The sequence below is a fragment of the Salvelinus namaycush genome, chromosome 12 (assembly GCF_016432855.1).
Source record: "Salvelinus namaycush isolate Seneca chromosome 12, SaNama_1.0, whole genome shotgun sequence".
In the NCBI taxonomy this organism is placed as follows: Eukaryota; Metazoa; Chordata; class Actinopteri; order Salmoniformes; family Salmonidae; genus Salvelinus; species Salvelinus namaycush.
The window spans coordinates 45,746,745-45,762,183 of NC_052318.1; the positions used below are offsets into that span (position 1 = coordinate 45,746,745).

The 15,439-nt window shown below is 43.6% G+C and overlaps 2 protein-coding genes across 2 annotated transcripts; both read right to left on the minus strand.

The window, feature by feature from the left end:
- Positions 1 to 1,800: 1,800 nt before the first annotated feature.
- On the minus strand, positions 1,801 to 4,503 carry LOC120056644 (adhesion G-protein coupled receptor G6-like). Its single transcript, XM_039004849.1, has 3 exons — positions 3,850 to 4,503; positions 2,420 to 2,575; positions 1,801 to 2,306 (listed from the first exon to the last, which is right to left on the minus strand). Exons 1-3 carry the CDS (start codon positions 3,920 to 3,922, stop codon positions 2,152 to 2,154), a joined length of 384 nt encoding a protein of 127 aa, XP_038860777.1. The 5' UTR covers positions 3,923 to 4,503; the 3' UTR covers positions 1,801 to 2,151.
- Positions 4,218 to 14,772, minus strand: LOC120057596 (adhesion G-protein coupled receptor G4-like). Its single transcript, XM_039006169.1, has 18 exons — positions 14,160 to 14,772; positions 12,296 to 12,393; positions 12,108 to 12,172; positions 11,418 to 11,566; positions 11,087 to 11,191; positions 10,861 to 10,937; positions 10,698 to 10,762; positions 9,777 to 9,925; positions 7,720 to 7,785; positions 7,414 to 7,618; positions 6,914 to 7,082; positions 6,391 to 6,516; positions 6,240 to 6,285; positions 5,978 to 6,081; positions 5,744 to 5,865; positions 5,251 to 5,519; positions 5,007 to 5,112; positions 4,218 to 4,509 (listed from the first exon to the last, which is right to left on the minus strand). Exons 1-18 carry the CDS (start codon positions 14,770 to 14,772, stop codon positions 4,218 to 4,220), a joined length of 2,826 nt encoding a protein of 941 aa, XP_038862097.1.
- Between the last annotated feature and the right edge of the window lie 667 nt (positions 14,773 to 15,439).

A 15,439-nucleotide genomic window follows, 5' to 3' on the forward strand; every position in this document is an offset into this window, starting at 1 on the left:
TAGCTAGCTACAGTTACCCACAGCTGGCTAGCTAGTTTTCTAGTTTGGTTATTTATTCCAAATATATTTTATGTTTATGAAGCTAGCTACGTTTTATAGGTTCCTATGAGTCTGAGTGTCATATTCCCATATCACTTTCATGTATATCTCCTGTAGCTTTAGAACCGTGGCAAAGTTGGCTTATGTTTCAGTCATGTCGTTGGCCACATTCACGTGGGTCAAACAGAAATACCCTAATGATTGGTTGACAAACAGTGCCTCCAACAATGCAGGCGATGGCTGCATTGTGTAGTTGGTGAGAAGCAATTGCAGCTACTTGAAGGCGACTTCATCAAAAACTGCATGTCCTTTGATCACATGATTTTTGTAAAGTTCATACACTCATCACGTAGTTGCAAGTCGGACAATTTTTATGCCCATAATGCAACACACTTTTGAAAGGTGGTGACCGTTGTGGGTCACCGACTTGAACGCGCCCACGTTCTATGAACTCCTTGAGATACTCTGATTGGCTAATGGCCAACATGCTTTGACAACCATAAACTCAAAGTACAGCTATCATGTTTGTAAACAAATCCTAGTGTTCAAAAACTATATTAATAGATTGCTTTTTATAAATAATGTTTTGTAAATACTGTTATCAAGGTAATTTCCTTAGTAGTTGAGGTCAGAGGTGGGAGAAGTCGGAGCTCAGGGATGATAGACTAGTAATTACCAGTTCAAGGGTCTTTCAAGTGTATTTTTCCAGTAAATACTACTTTCCCACTTGGTTATGAACGCAGCATTAGAGTGTGTCTGAAAGTGGGCGTGGTGAAGGAAATAGATGGCTCAACAGCAATGGGTGTAACATTTGCGCTCCGTTATTGGTTAGACAGTTTTGAGTGAGCACAGTTTTTTTTTTCTTACCATGCAACTACCATACCACGAGAGTTTGGACATCTGTTTTGTCTGAGTTGTATTTTACTCTTACAAATAATTGTAAATTTTTCAGTTAATAAAACTCACAATTGTTTATATTTGATCAAAATCACTGATGATGATGGGTGTACTGTTGCTGGTATGTGTGTGAAAGTGATCCCCTCGAACACGCCCATGACATAGATCGTCTTGTCTCGTCCCTCAAAAATAGGAGTCGTTGGGCGCGTTCGAGCGGATCACTTTTATCAAGTCGTGACCATCTTTGGTCACCGCCTTTCAACGTGTGTTGCATTATGGGGATAACAATTGTCTGGGCTCGTTTGAGTGGTCGGGCGTCAGCAACCGACTGTAGACAAGTCGAGGAGTATGTGGATTGGCCGTAATGCACCATAAATCGAAGGTGGAAATGCAGGCGGCAGGCGGGAGGAGGCGAGATCAGGTGGGAACATTCTAGCAAATGAGAGAGCAGATACGCGTGTGCACAGCAGGCAACATTTTTGTCAAAGTTGCCGAGATGCCACTTGCGTCCACTTATATCAGTACATTCGTAACTACCTTAACATTACAAAACTATTTGATCAAATCAGATCCAACCCTCTCTCATACAAAGAATCCTTCGTTGGTCTGCTTACAGCTGCATTCTCACATGGACAGATTTCTGACAGGTGTGGAGCCTCTCACTTCGCATCTTGCTCTCTGCCCGTGCATATAATGCATGAAAGCAGGGGGCAGTAGAGAGCACCACCCGTTAACCACAGATCAATAAAATGTCCCATCCCAACTTTTCAGGCACATACTGGTATATCTCACATAAAACTTTGATACACAAATACTAATATTTAAAAAAGATTGCAGTCAATGTCATTTATTGTCCGTTTTGCACACATGCATACTAATCTAATTTGTCACACCTTCAGTACAATAAATAGATCAGTGAAGATGGACAGGACATAATTCATCAGATAGATCATCACAAAGAACTTCATTTTAATTTGCTCCAAGGTAAGTAGAAATTAAAAACACCATTCATATTATGTCCTAAATGTTGCAATATCATACAAGTGCATTCATGTCCCAGACTGAGTCAAAGCGAAAGCTGCCATGTTACACAGAACCAAGCCTTGTCTGATATTTCAGATTGCACACACTGATTGCACAAGTTACAATCTTTGTTTCTCTATTCATTCATTTAGCACAAATTAAGGTGTTCCTCCTTGCCGTATTTCAAAGGTCTTAAGGAATGGGTAGCCGATGTCTTGGGTGAGATCCATCTTGCCAAGAGGGCCCCTCGCAGTGCCCCTCCTCTGGGAAAGAGGCACTCTTGTGAGGAAGAGGAGTGGAGTTGCGTTGGACAAGTGGTAGTGCCAAGTTATTCTCATACACAAGGTCTGCCGAAAACAAGCAGAACATATATTTCTACACCATGCACTTGAGCTCTAATCACTCATTATAACGTCACCATAGGAGTCATAGTTCTTCCTTCAAAAAAATGGGATCTCACCCAAGTTAGGTCTTCTGATGGAGACCTGTCGTTGACTGGAGTCGGAGGAGGCCGAGGTGCTTTCTGTGGCACTGGACTTGATGGACCTCACTGAGGGCATGCGCACCAGAGGGTTAGGCCTGGATTTGGCACCAACTGTAAAAGTCTGGCTCCACTCTGAACAACAAGACAAATTACACATCCATAACTTTAGATTTTCAGATCAACATAATCCATACAGTACCAATCCAAAGTTTGGACACACCTACTCATTTCAGGGTTTTTCTTTATTTTTTACTATTTTCTACATTGTAGAATAGTAGTGAAGACATCAAAACTATGAAATAACTCGTGAAATCATGTAGTAACCAAAAATATATTTTAGATTCTTCAAAGTAGCCACCCTTAGCCTTGATGACGGCTTTGCACACTCTTGGCATTATCTCAACCAGCTTCATGATGTAGTCACCTGGAATGCATTTCAATTAACAGGTGTGCCTTGTTAAAAGTTAACTTGTGGAATTTCTTTCCTTCTTAATGCGTTTGAGCCAATCAGTTATGTTGTGACAAGGTAGCGGGGGTATACAGAAGACTTGGAAATATGTCCTTTGGTCTGATGAATCCAAATTTGAGATTTTTGGTTCCAACCGCCGTGAGACGCAGAGTAGGTGAACGGATGATCTCCGCATGTGGGGTTCCCACCGTAAAGCATGGAGGAGGAGGTGTGATGGTGTGGGGATGCTTTGCTGGTGACAGTCTGTGATTTATTTAGAATTCAAGGCACACTTAAACCAGCATGGCAACCACAGCATTCTGCTGTGATACGCCATCCCATCTGGTTTGGGCTTAGTGGGACTATCATTTGTTTCTCAACAGGACAATGACCCAACACACCTCCAGGCTGTGTAAGGGCTATTTGACCAAGAAGGAGAGTGATGGAGTGCTGCATCAGATGACCTGGCCTCCACAATCACCTGACATTAACCCAATTGTGATGGTTTGGGATGAGTTGGACCACAGAATGATGGAAAAGCAACCAATAAGTGCTCAGTATATTTGGGAATCCTTCAAGACTGTTAGAAAAGCATTACAGGTGACGCTGGTTGAGAGAATGCCAAGAGTGTGCAAAGCTGTCATCAAGGCAAAGGGTGGCTACTTTTAAGAATCTCAAAAATAAAATATTTTTTGATTTGTTTAACACTTTTTTTGGTTCTACATGATTCCATATGTGTTATTTCATAGTTTTGATGTCTTCACTATTATTCTAGTGTAGAAAATAGTAAAAATAGAGAAAAACCCTTGAATGAGTAGGTTTGTCCTAACTTTGACTGGTACTGTATATATATATATATATAAATGAACATTTGTTTTATTCTGATCACGGTCAAACATTAATTGAATTTCTGATTTGGGTGGTTATATTACAGTATATTGATATGTGGTTGCATTACCAGAGTAGTCTTGGAGTCTGAAGCGCCCAAAGCACAAATGGATTCTCCATTGTTTTCTCACATTCTCCTTCATCAGACAATGGAACAGAAATATAAAGAACCCTAAAACACACCAGCGACACTGGCATCAGGTTTATACCCTCTATACATTACACCCTATGATAGGATAGTGCGACATCTTGGCAATTCCATTTTTTCTACTTACCCAGAGTCAGACGAACTCGTGGATACCAGTTTTACGTCTCTGCGTGCAGTTTGAAGCAAGTTTAAGGTCGTTTCTGGAGTCATTGCTAACTAGCGTTAGCGCAATGACTGGAAGTCTACAGGAACAGCTAGCATGCTTTAAACAAATAAACGCCTGGCAGCAGTCACTCACCTTGCAGACTGTTGAGGACACAGAAGAGGTAGAGGAAGGGAACCTTGGCTGGCCCCCAGGCGAAGAAAGCCACAGTCCAGGTGAGACCCAGCAGGAAGGTGAGACTGGACACCCCCTTCAGGTCCTGCAGAAGGAGGCCGCTGTGGATGCCGGCCGGCTGATTGACCCGCATGTGGCGGATCTGGACCAGGACCACCACGAAGATAGCCATGTTGCACAGCATTACTAGCAGAATGTAGCCCACCACAGACACATAGAAAGCCACTTCATCCTGGATCCAGCAGCTGATAATAGGAGAGAGAGGGATTTTATCTACACATCTGAATAACAACCTCAGTCCAGAATCCAGGGGTGTAACTTTCACTGGGGACGGGGGGACATGTCGTCCCCCCCCCCCATTCTGACATTTTTGTCCCCCCCCCCAGTTTTATCATTGGAATGTGATACAAAACGAGGCGCGGTGTACTTTAGGACCAGGCGGACGCCTCTGAGCTGTTTGGAGTGTTTATCTGACTTGAAGAAAAATACATATATATATATATATATATGTCCCCCCCACTTCTAAAACCAAAGTTTCCCCCCTGCCAGAATCTACAATACACAGACTCGAGTACCACACAATGATCATTCATGATCTACACGTCGCCCAATTTAACTGTAGAAAGTTTTGAGTTGACATTGTGTCAGATACATGTCATTCAGTGTCAGAAAAAGGTGCTGTTCATCTAATGATAGTGACACGGAAAACAACAAAGTACAACAGGATGAATCTAACACTTACAACGCCTCGGAGTTATCTAGTGGTTCCATGGACTCACTGCCGAGGGAGCTGCCGTAGGACTCTCTCTTCACAACCAGAACTACGCAGCATATAGCCAGAGGGATTCCTACGAGAGGGGAGGAAGATGGAGAAGGAGAACACGTGACATGGTTCAATTGATAAGAGTAAGGGGAAATACGGATAAATGTAGTTAAAAAAAACGTAGCATTTCGCTATTGTTCTAATTGAGCGAAGTCGATCTCACCCCATCCTAGGAAGCAGAACTTTAGGATGTACGAGGGCACATAAACATTGAAGACTTTGACCAAGGCAAAGTACATGTGCACAGCCTCCAGGCCCATCCAGGTGAAAGAGGCCAGTAGGAAATAGTGCAGTGCGGAAGCCACCGCCACACAAAGCCCATAGCTGCCAAAGGAGGAGAGCCAGGAGTTGACCAGGAAAACCATGTTGAGCCCCAGCAGCGCCAGAGACAAGTTAATGAGGATCTTGGATGGGTAGTCTCTGCGGAGCTTCCTGTGAGGGAAAATGGCGGTATGTGAGATTAAGAGAAAGCTGAGAGGGCAATAATTGAGCAGATGGTTTGAAGTGCATGAAAAAAAAGGAGGAGGAGGCTGTGGAAAGAACACTGTAAGCCACTTTACAAAACGCACAAAGACGATACAGTGTGAAAACAGGAAGACGGTGCCACTCCAAAAACTGAAGGTGCAGAGTGTAGATGTAACTGAATTGATTCTTACTCAAAAGCTGTGTATGTCAACACAGTGATTCCCAGGAAGACGGAGGATACACCGCAGCCCAGATAAGTGATGATGGTCAGAATTTCCTCATTTTGTATGTCGATTTGAGTCCTGGATACATCCTACAGTACGAGGGAGGATAGTGGCGTAGAGGAGAACATCGTGGTGAGAACAAAGCTTACGTACCGTTTTGTAAGGTAACCACCCGTGATGCACTTCAAAGAGGGTCATTACCAGAAGTACTCCAAAATGAGTGAGGTGGTCACACAAGCATGTGGTATAGTCAGCACTGGTGTTGTGCTTCCTGCATCCATGCTGTTCCCATCCTCCCTTTCCTTCTGTAGTGAAATATAATATTTATCTACCGCATGCCTCCGCTATACCACACACACACACACACACACACACTATACAGATCAACTCTGAGTACACACTTTCCAAAATATTAGGATTTCATTTGCTGGATTATTCCTCTGCAGTTTATAATAGGACCCACCATTTTGATTGAAGTCCCAGTAGACACACTGCACCTCCTTGCCAAGCTTCAAGAGAAAATCCATTTAGATCAGGCAGCAAACTATGGGTTTGATTGATCATTTTACAAGTGATTGCTCAGTTGATTTATTGTCAGGAAGTGTTCCACGTACTGGATTGGACATCACGTGGTGTAGTGTCACCTCTACATCCTCCTCTAGGTCCTTGATGGGGCCACTGGCATTGGTGACACTGGCTGAGACCACATAAGTGTTCAGGATCTTCCCATCCGGGTTGTTCTGAAATTTGAAAGTATACAAGATTGCGATTTACTTCGATCCAATGACGCAGTGCCGTTCTGACATAATAATGACAGTCCTGCAGTGGTACAACTTTGTTACCATGAAGAGAGTTGGGACTCCATAAAACTGAAACTGAACCCGCGGCTGGGCACCACTGTGTTGAGGAAATGTGTACTTCAAGGCTGAGGGTAGGGAGATGAATGCAACCGTCCCTATGAACGAATCCTTGTTGATATAAATCTACAACACCAAGATTAAGGCCATGATCAGAACAATGCCATCTTAATATCAATGACTGTACAGATGGGTCAAATGGAGAGGTTATATCACCTTGTGTTTAGAAGTATAACTCTGGGGAAACCATTTTAATGTTCGGCAATGAATTAGCGCTAACCTCGGGGTTTAGGCCCTCTGCAGCGGACGAGACGCCAAAAGTGAGGACCTGAAATTGGCCCCGGTCTACGTCCACCACGGAGATTGCCATCGCAGAAGCAACCAAAGTGTAATTTGTCTGGTCAAAACCAGACATCTTGTCGCCAACCATCTCTGTAATGTTCAGTATTCTGCAGAGCAAAGAGCAGGGGGCAAAGTTGAGGACACAGTAAATATTGATAGCAGAACGTACAGGAAAATGAGAGAGCGAGAGAGAGAGAGAACACATTATCCATTTGTACAGCTTCAATAGTCCAGGGCTACGTTCCAATATCCATACTAACATCAGCCCAAATATTCCTTCATTCTAATGGGTAGGCTAGTATGGATTCTGGATCGGATCCCAGGCGTATCTCGTACAACCGTGTGGTTTTGAGGAAGCCTCCTCCTAATCACCACTCCATTTCTTTAACCACCTGATCTGTGTGGTAGGGATGAGTGGAACAGAGTGAAAACACCCACTGGTTGGTGACATGCTGCAGGTAGCTCTTAGACTCCAAGATGTCTGAGATGATGTTGATGATAGCTTTGCCCAGAGGTGGGGTCATACAGCTGATGAAAACAATGTTTTTGAGTTTCTTCAGAACGGTGCTAAGTTCAGTGCAGTTGAGGTCTGGATGGTCCTTCAGCAGGCTCTCTATCATCTCCACCACATCCATAGCATTCTCTGAAAACACAAAAAGTACAATGCATTGGTTATTATGGTCACAGACAGTGTGCGTCCCCCAAAATGGACGCAGTAGAACTACCCAGGTGAAGTCAACTCACCAGGAGTGACATCAATGTTGTCTAGGTCTGGAATGGTCTCAACCACAAATGGGCACTGGTGCAGATCTGGGACGCCCCAATGGATTGGAAAACCCAACAGACTGTCAGCAGGACAGGTGTGTCAGGCGTCATCCACCCATGGTCAAACAGATGACAGACAGAAATATCAAAGTCAATGAGTATAATATACACTGAACAAAAATCTAAACACAACATGTAAAGTGTTGGTCCCATGTTTTATGAGTGGAAATTAAAAATCCCAGACATTTTTCATATGCACAAAAAGCTTATTTCTCTCAAATTTTGTGCACAAATTTGTTTATATCCCTGTTAGTGAGAATTTCTCATTTGCCAAGATAATCCACCCACCTGACAGGTGTGGCATATCAAGAAGCTGATTAAACAGCATGATCATTACACAGGTGCACCTTGTGCTGCGGACAATAAAAGGCCACTTTAAAGTGTGCAGTTTTGTCGCACAACACAATGCCACAGATGTATCAAGTTTTGAGGGAGCGTGCAATTGGCATGCTGACTGGAGGAGTGTCCTCCAGAGCTGTTGCCAGAGAAGTGAATGTTAATTTCTCTACCATAAGCTGCCTCCAATGGCATTTTAGAGAATTTGGCTTCACAACCGCAGACCTCGTGTAATCACGCCAGCCCAGGACCTCCACATCTGGATTCTTCACATTTGGCATCATCTGAGGGGGCGGGGGGGTGGGGGGACGGAGGGGAGCTGAGGAGTATATATATATATATATTTGTTCTTCCAGTTTCGTCGCAGGAGTAAAATAATCCTGCGGCAGGAGGATTTGATTATTCTCAAAGAAGTGCTCATTTGTAACGGGAAATTCATTTTGATAGGCTATGGTAGGCTATAGTTTAGGTGTAGCTTACGGCTGCATTTCAGATACACTTGTATGTCGTAGTGGAGACCAATATATATCTTGTGTTATTAAGCTACAGTATATAAAACAACATCGTTGATGTGTTTGGAGGCATTTCAGATACATTTTTGTTCATTTGACTTTTGCAGTAGTAGGGTTTACACTAGTAGGACATGTATTCTGTCTGGTGCTTTGTCGTTTGAGCGAGTGAGAGAGAGAGAAAGAGAACCGCAGGCCTTCATAAAATGTATGTAAATCACAGTTTGAGTTTCCTGTAGCGCAGGAAAATTCTCAGTGACAACGAAGTGATCAAATTAGAATACCACATATGTAGGTTTACAATTTGCAGTGTTTCTTCCCTACACATATTTATTGTTATGGAGGCAAACAGGTCTCTCAGAGACAAACACTATCACATGCCTCGCAAACAGTATTTAACACCCATAATAAAATTGATCATGGTTATAATTAAAATATTAACTCTGCTTATTATCTGTAACAGATTCATGCTTTTATTGCAGGACATATTCCAGATGTACAGTCATCGATTGATTTAGTCATAATCGTTCAATGCAAATAGCCTTATTCTAATGTTAAAGAGAGACAGCTTGGTCATTATGTTGCAGACAGCACATAGTCTCTGACAACAAGATGAAATTGGCTATAAAATCAATGAGCCAGAAACGATAAACCTCTGCAACTCAGTTGTTCACTGAGAGACACCATTTGAGACCACGAGAGCCCTTTATCATTGGTCATTTGTCATGACCTTGCATAATACACTAACTACATGATGTACTACATAATTCTAGCTTGACATCTTGTCTCACCAGAGCCTGCTAGCTGTCTTGCTGGTGTCTCCCTGACATGGCAGCGTGGCAGTCAGGGGGGCCCAGGTGCCTGGCCACACAAACAGGCCTTGTCTGGTCTGGTGTTGGTGCTCAGGACAAATCCCTGGCACTTGGAGGAACAAGGAAGACAAGGCATCAACTCCTGCACAACTCACAGGGACAAAAGGTGTATTTTCAAATCATTCACATCAAAGGGAATGCAATTTTTGTACGGGTTCCTAAACCCCTAAACCTCTTTTGCTCTTGTCTAGACAGTACCAGAGTCCATTCGACTTCCGTTTTTATGGGTCTCGTTTCATATCAACAAGGTGAAACTTACGTATATGACGGATATTGATGTCGTTGGACTTGTTTTCCATGGTTATAGTGCCGTTGGTGTACGTCTTCTCCAGGAGGGTACGGATCCTTGTCCTTGTCTCCTCTTGACTTGATGACGTTGTCACCCGCATCTGGAATCGGCAGCCGTGTCTGTGGATGGATGGGGAAACATTACATACATCCGTGCGCCAAACTACTTGCTCCTCAAGTTCAATCATCCAAGGAAGTAGTTACATATGGCTCACTCCATTTTATTATAGATGACATGCGGTGTCTTGTTGTCCTCAGTGTATGTCTGACTTTTGGGGTATTCTTTTGTATGATCATACCTTGACGTTTTGAGCAAGGAAGGCTGTAAGAAAGAATTACACTGTTTAGTGCTTACAGACCTTGAATATTTAAGCAGAAACAGTAGCGGTAGGTCAAGGCAGTTTTTATTTTCAATGGGAATATGTTAACCTCTCACAATTACATGCATTGCAGCCTCAACTACCTGGAGAATAATTTGTATGTCCTGCCGATACATACCCCATCAGACTCATCCGTTTTTGATCGTGGAGATGGATGCTGCACACTGAAAGACAGAACACCTACTGATTAAACTGATACTCTCTGCTCCATTTTGACCTCCAATGTCAGATCATTTCTGAGTAACAATTACCTACCGTTCTGTAATAGGTTCCCATTAAAATTGTCAACGAGAAAAACAAACCTTTACAGCGTTAGTTTCATCAGCTCTTTTACAATATGATACAAAACACAGGAAAGCGTAATTTTTACTCCACTGGGCCTTTAAGAGGTTCAAATTAAGAGCTCATTATATCCCACAAATGGAATTATGGGAGGTTTTATCTTGCTCTTAATTCGAACCTCATTACAATGCAGTTTTTCCTGTATTAGTGAGTGTTTTACTGGTACATACCTGTATGCCTTTCCCAAAAGCTGGAAGGTCAGAACAAACATCTCATCAGGTAGAGTGACATGCAGCTGAAATTGTCAGAGAACAGGCAGTGTGAGAAGTAACCTGGGTTCATCAGGAAATCAAGGATTTGAATGAAGAAAAGCTGTCCTTCCAGGCTACATACCCAGGTAATGATAGTCAGTTCCGGATGGATACAGAACCCAGTAAGGGTCACGTTCACATCAACCTCAAAATATATGTCTGTGATGAAAGACAACATTAAGAAGTTTAACACTGAGAGTGTGAGATATTTGAAACCAATATACTTCAGGCCAGAAATGATATCACATGCTGTAATTAGTTTGGTTGTGGTTGGATAATTTCCTGAAACAGATGAGGAAGACACTAACCTGAGAGTTCGCCACCAGTCGTGACACTAAGGTCTTTGGTTGTGTCAGAAGAGGTTCCAGTGGCCATGACAATGGGAGGAATGACTGTGGCAGGGGGGAAGTCCTCTGGGGAAAGAAACAATCACTCTCATCATCACAGTGGAACCATGGACCTGCATTGGCATCACTCTTCTATATCATATACAGGGCCAGGAATCTGTCCTCCTGACCATGTGACCAGGAAAAACTCTGGGCCTAATCATTCAGTAACCTTTCTTCCCCAGTTGGCTACTCTTTAGTTATGACTTTCTCTCCAGAGGTGGGATTCCTTTTGGAATGGTTTGTGACTTACCTACAGCGTTCACTTGGATGCTCTGGGGGTTAGCCATTAGCGTGAGATATCCGATGTTGTGAGGTGTGTTCAGCAACTGAGAGACCTGTTTCTGCACTGTACTGACATCAGAGCTGGGGATCACGTTGAGGTGGACCAGGCAGTCAAAGCTGTGTGGTGAATACAGCAAGTATCAAACAACAACAAGTCCTTTTAGTCCCAAACCTATAGCTTCAATCAGCTCCTGGACATGTTAGACACTGTGTATATTTCTGTGTTCATTTCTGCCAATTGTAGTGTCACAGAGAACATTAAAAAAAAGGGAAACTCGAAACTTATGAACGTCACCAGAATATTGTCTTTCTTACCGGTTTGCATAAAATTCAGCCCGCGATATTGGTTTGTCCTGGGGAATTGAAATTGTAGTACATGCTATCATCTGTGCTCTAAAAAAAGTTGCACTGATGATCACCAAAGTAAATGTATAACTATGTAACTGTCACGTTATTGTTGTCACTGTGTAGTATCGTCATTCCATCAAGTTCAACACTTACATGGGTCTCTTCCTCATATGTCTCACCGACGCTGTCAAAAGTGTGAAATAGCTTGTGTTGGTGATTGCAATTGAGATGAAAAGATTATTGATTCGAATATTACATAAATAAATCCACGATATACCTGTACTAATTTTATATTTTGGACTTTCCTTACCTGGTTGACACAGACACAGAGACTCTGTACAAATGATATTTGTTGGATGGTAATATCTGTCTGAGCTGCAAGGACATAAAGGTAATGTAGACATTCAAATTGAGAACATTACATGTGCTGAGTCATCTCGGAACCATTTAAAACACTGTGCAACAAACAGTAAGTGAAATGTGACCCCATTAGCTTACCCATTTCTGTGCAAGGTCTCTGGCTTTGTATACGTCTGTACTGTTTCCATCGTAGCAGATGATGGCGATCTTGACTTTAAGTTCGTACAAAGACCAGGCTGACACAAATTAGGAAAATGATGGCATTGATCAGTAGCAATGTATAACAGACATTGCCTTGGTGCTTAGTCCATTTACCTTCTGATTTGTAGCTAACGCTACTTAACTTACCTACATATCTACACTGAACAAAACATGTAAATGCAACATGCAACAATTTCTAAGATTTTACAGTTCATATAAGAGTTACAGTTCATATAAGGAAATCAGTCAATTGAAATTTAAATTGATTAGGTCCCAATCTATGAATTTCACATGACTGAGAATACAGATATGCATCTGTTAGTCACAGATATTTTAAGAAAAATGTAGGATCAGAAAACCTGTCAGTATCTGGTGTTAAGCACCATTTGCCTCATGCAGCGCAACACATCTCTTTCGCATGTTGATCAGGCTGTTGATTGTGACCTGTGGAATGTTGTCCCTCTCGTGTTCGTACACGTCGATCCAGAGCATCCAAAACATGCTCATTGGGTGACATGTCTGGTGAGTATGCAGGCCATGTAAGAACTAGGACATTCAGCTTCCAGGAATTGTGTACAGATCCTTGCGACATGGGGCCGTGCATTATCATGCTGAAACATGAGGTGATGGAGGCGGATGAAGGGCACGACAATGGGCCTCAGGATCTCGTCAGGGTAACTCTGTGCATTCAAATTGCCATCGATAAAATGGAATTGTGTTCGTTGTCCGTAGCTTATGCCTACCCATACCATAACCCCACCGCCACCATGGGACACAGCAAACCGCATCGCCCACACGACGCCATACACGCTGTCTGCCATCTGCCCAGTACAGTTGAAACCGGGATTCATCCGTGAAGAGCGCACTACTCCAGTGTGCCAGTGGCCATCGAAGGTGAGCATTTGCCCACTAAAGTTGGTTACGACGGCGAACTACAGTCAGGTCAAGACCCTGGTGAAGACAACGAGCACGCAGATGAGCATCACTGAGACGGCTTCTGACAGTTTTGTGCCGCAATTCTTTGGTTGTGCGAACCCACAATTTCATCAGGCCGGTTGGACATGCTGCCAAATTCTCTGAAACTGCGTTGTCTTATGGAACAGAAATTAACATGAAATTCTCTGGCAACAACTCTGGTGGGCATTCCTGCTGTCAGCAAGCCAATTGCACGCTCCCTTAAAATTTGAGACATCTATGGCTTTGTGTTGTATTACAAAATTGCACATTTTAGAGTGGGGTTTTATTGCCCCCAGCACAAGGTGCATCTGTGTAATGAACATGCTATTTAATCAGCTTCTTGATATGCCACACTTGACGAGTGGATGGATTATCTAGGAAAAGGATAAATGCACACTAACAGGGATGTAAACAAATTTGTGCACAACATTTGAGAGAAATAAGCTTTTTGTGCGTATGGAACATTTCTGGGATCTTCTATTTCTACACATGAAACATGGGAATAACACTCTACATGTTGCCTTTATAGTTTTGTTCCATGTACTTAATACAATGTAAAAGGACCATCTCTAACGACATGAAAACATCTGCAGTAAGCTTTGATGTTTAACAAGTTTAATTATGCACCCTGTGTGTGCGCCATTAAAATGAGCACACAAGATCAATATTTTCCAGTCACGTAACAGGAACAGGAGATGAGGCCACCAGAGACGTGGAAACATGACAAAAAAGGCTGCTCATTAAAGCGAACACCAATCAGTTTTTCCCATAGAGAATGACATTCAATATACATTTATAGACAATCAAAATTGATTAAAAAAATGTTAATGGTCTCCTGCCTCACCACACTGTAGATGGGAGTCTGGGACTGGAGGGCAGCTCAGAGTAAGCCAGTCCACAGCATCCCAGCGCACCTCGTCTCCCTCTGTGCAGCTCAGGTCCGACACCTGTTCAGGGGTGCGTGCCTGCCCCCACACGCGGAACAGAGAAACACTCCCATTGAGGTTGGTACCGTTTTCCACATGCATCTCCCCTTGGATGAAGTAGTGGGAGACACCCAGGGTGAGCGTGCCGTGCGGGGCCAGCCTGCAGCAGGACGGGGACAGGGGGGATTCGTTAGCATGGGCTGTAACATCCACACTGGTCCCATTGACGTAGAGGGCTGGCTGGTGAGACGCCCCAGACCAGGTTATACAGACGTAGTGCCAGTGGCCCAGGGGGAGGTGGAGGGGGGCTGACCACCTCATCCCAAACAGCCAGGTGTGGACCAGGCCCTCCTGACCCGCCAGGCCCAGCTCAGCCTGCAGCCCGTCAGGGTGGCGATACATGAAGGCTGTCCAGGCCGGTGTGCTGATGTGCTGCTGGAGGTGGACGCACACGCTGAGCTCCTCCAGAGCAGGGATGGAGAGGTCCGGACTCAGCTGCCAGTAGCTGCACTCCCCTGTGAAGTCAGCCATCTTCCCCCACAAGCTCACACTGGAACATTCTGGTATACACAGGGCAAATGGACCACTGTCAACAGGCACTTTTGATTTTGTTATCTTCTACACTGAGTGTACAAAACATTAGGAACACCTTCCTAATATTGAGTTGCACCCCCTTTTTGCCCTCAGAATAGTCTCAATTCGTCGGGGCCTGGACTCTACAAGGTGTCGGAAGCATTCCTACAGGGATGATAGCCCATGTTGACTCCAATGCTTCCCGCAGTTGTGTCAAGTTGACTGGATGTCCTTTGGGTGGTGGACCATTCTTGATACACACAGGAAACTGTTGAGTGTGAAAAGCCCAACAGCGTTGCAGTTCTTGAAACACTCAAACCAGTGCGCCTGGTACCTACTACCATACCCTGTTCAAAGGCACTTAAATATTTTGTCTTGCCTGTTCACCCTCTGAATGGCACACATACACAATCCATGTCACAATTGTCTCAAGGCTTAAAAATCCTACTTTTACCTGTCTCCTCCCCTTCATCTACACTGACTGAAGTGGATTTAACAAGTGACATCAATAAGGGATCATACTGTAGCGTTCACCTGGATTCACCTGGTCAGCCAATGTCATGGAAAGAGCAGGTGTTCCTAATGTTTTGTCCACTCAGTGTATATCTCCATGATGAACTTACAC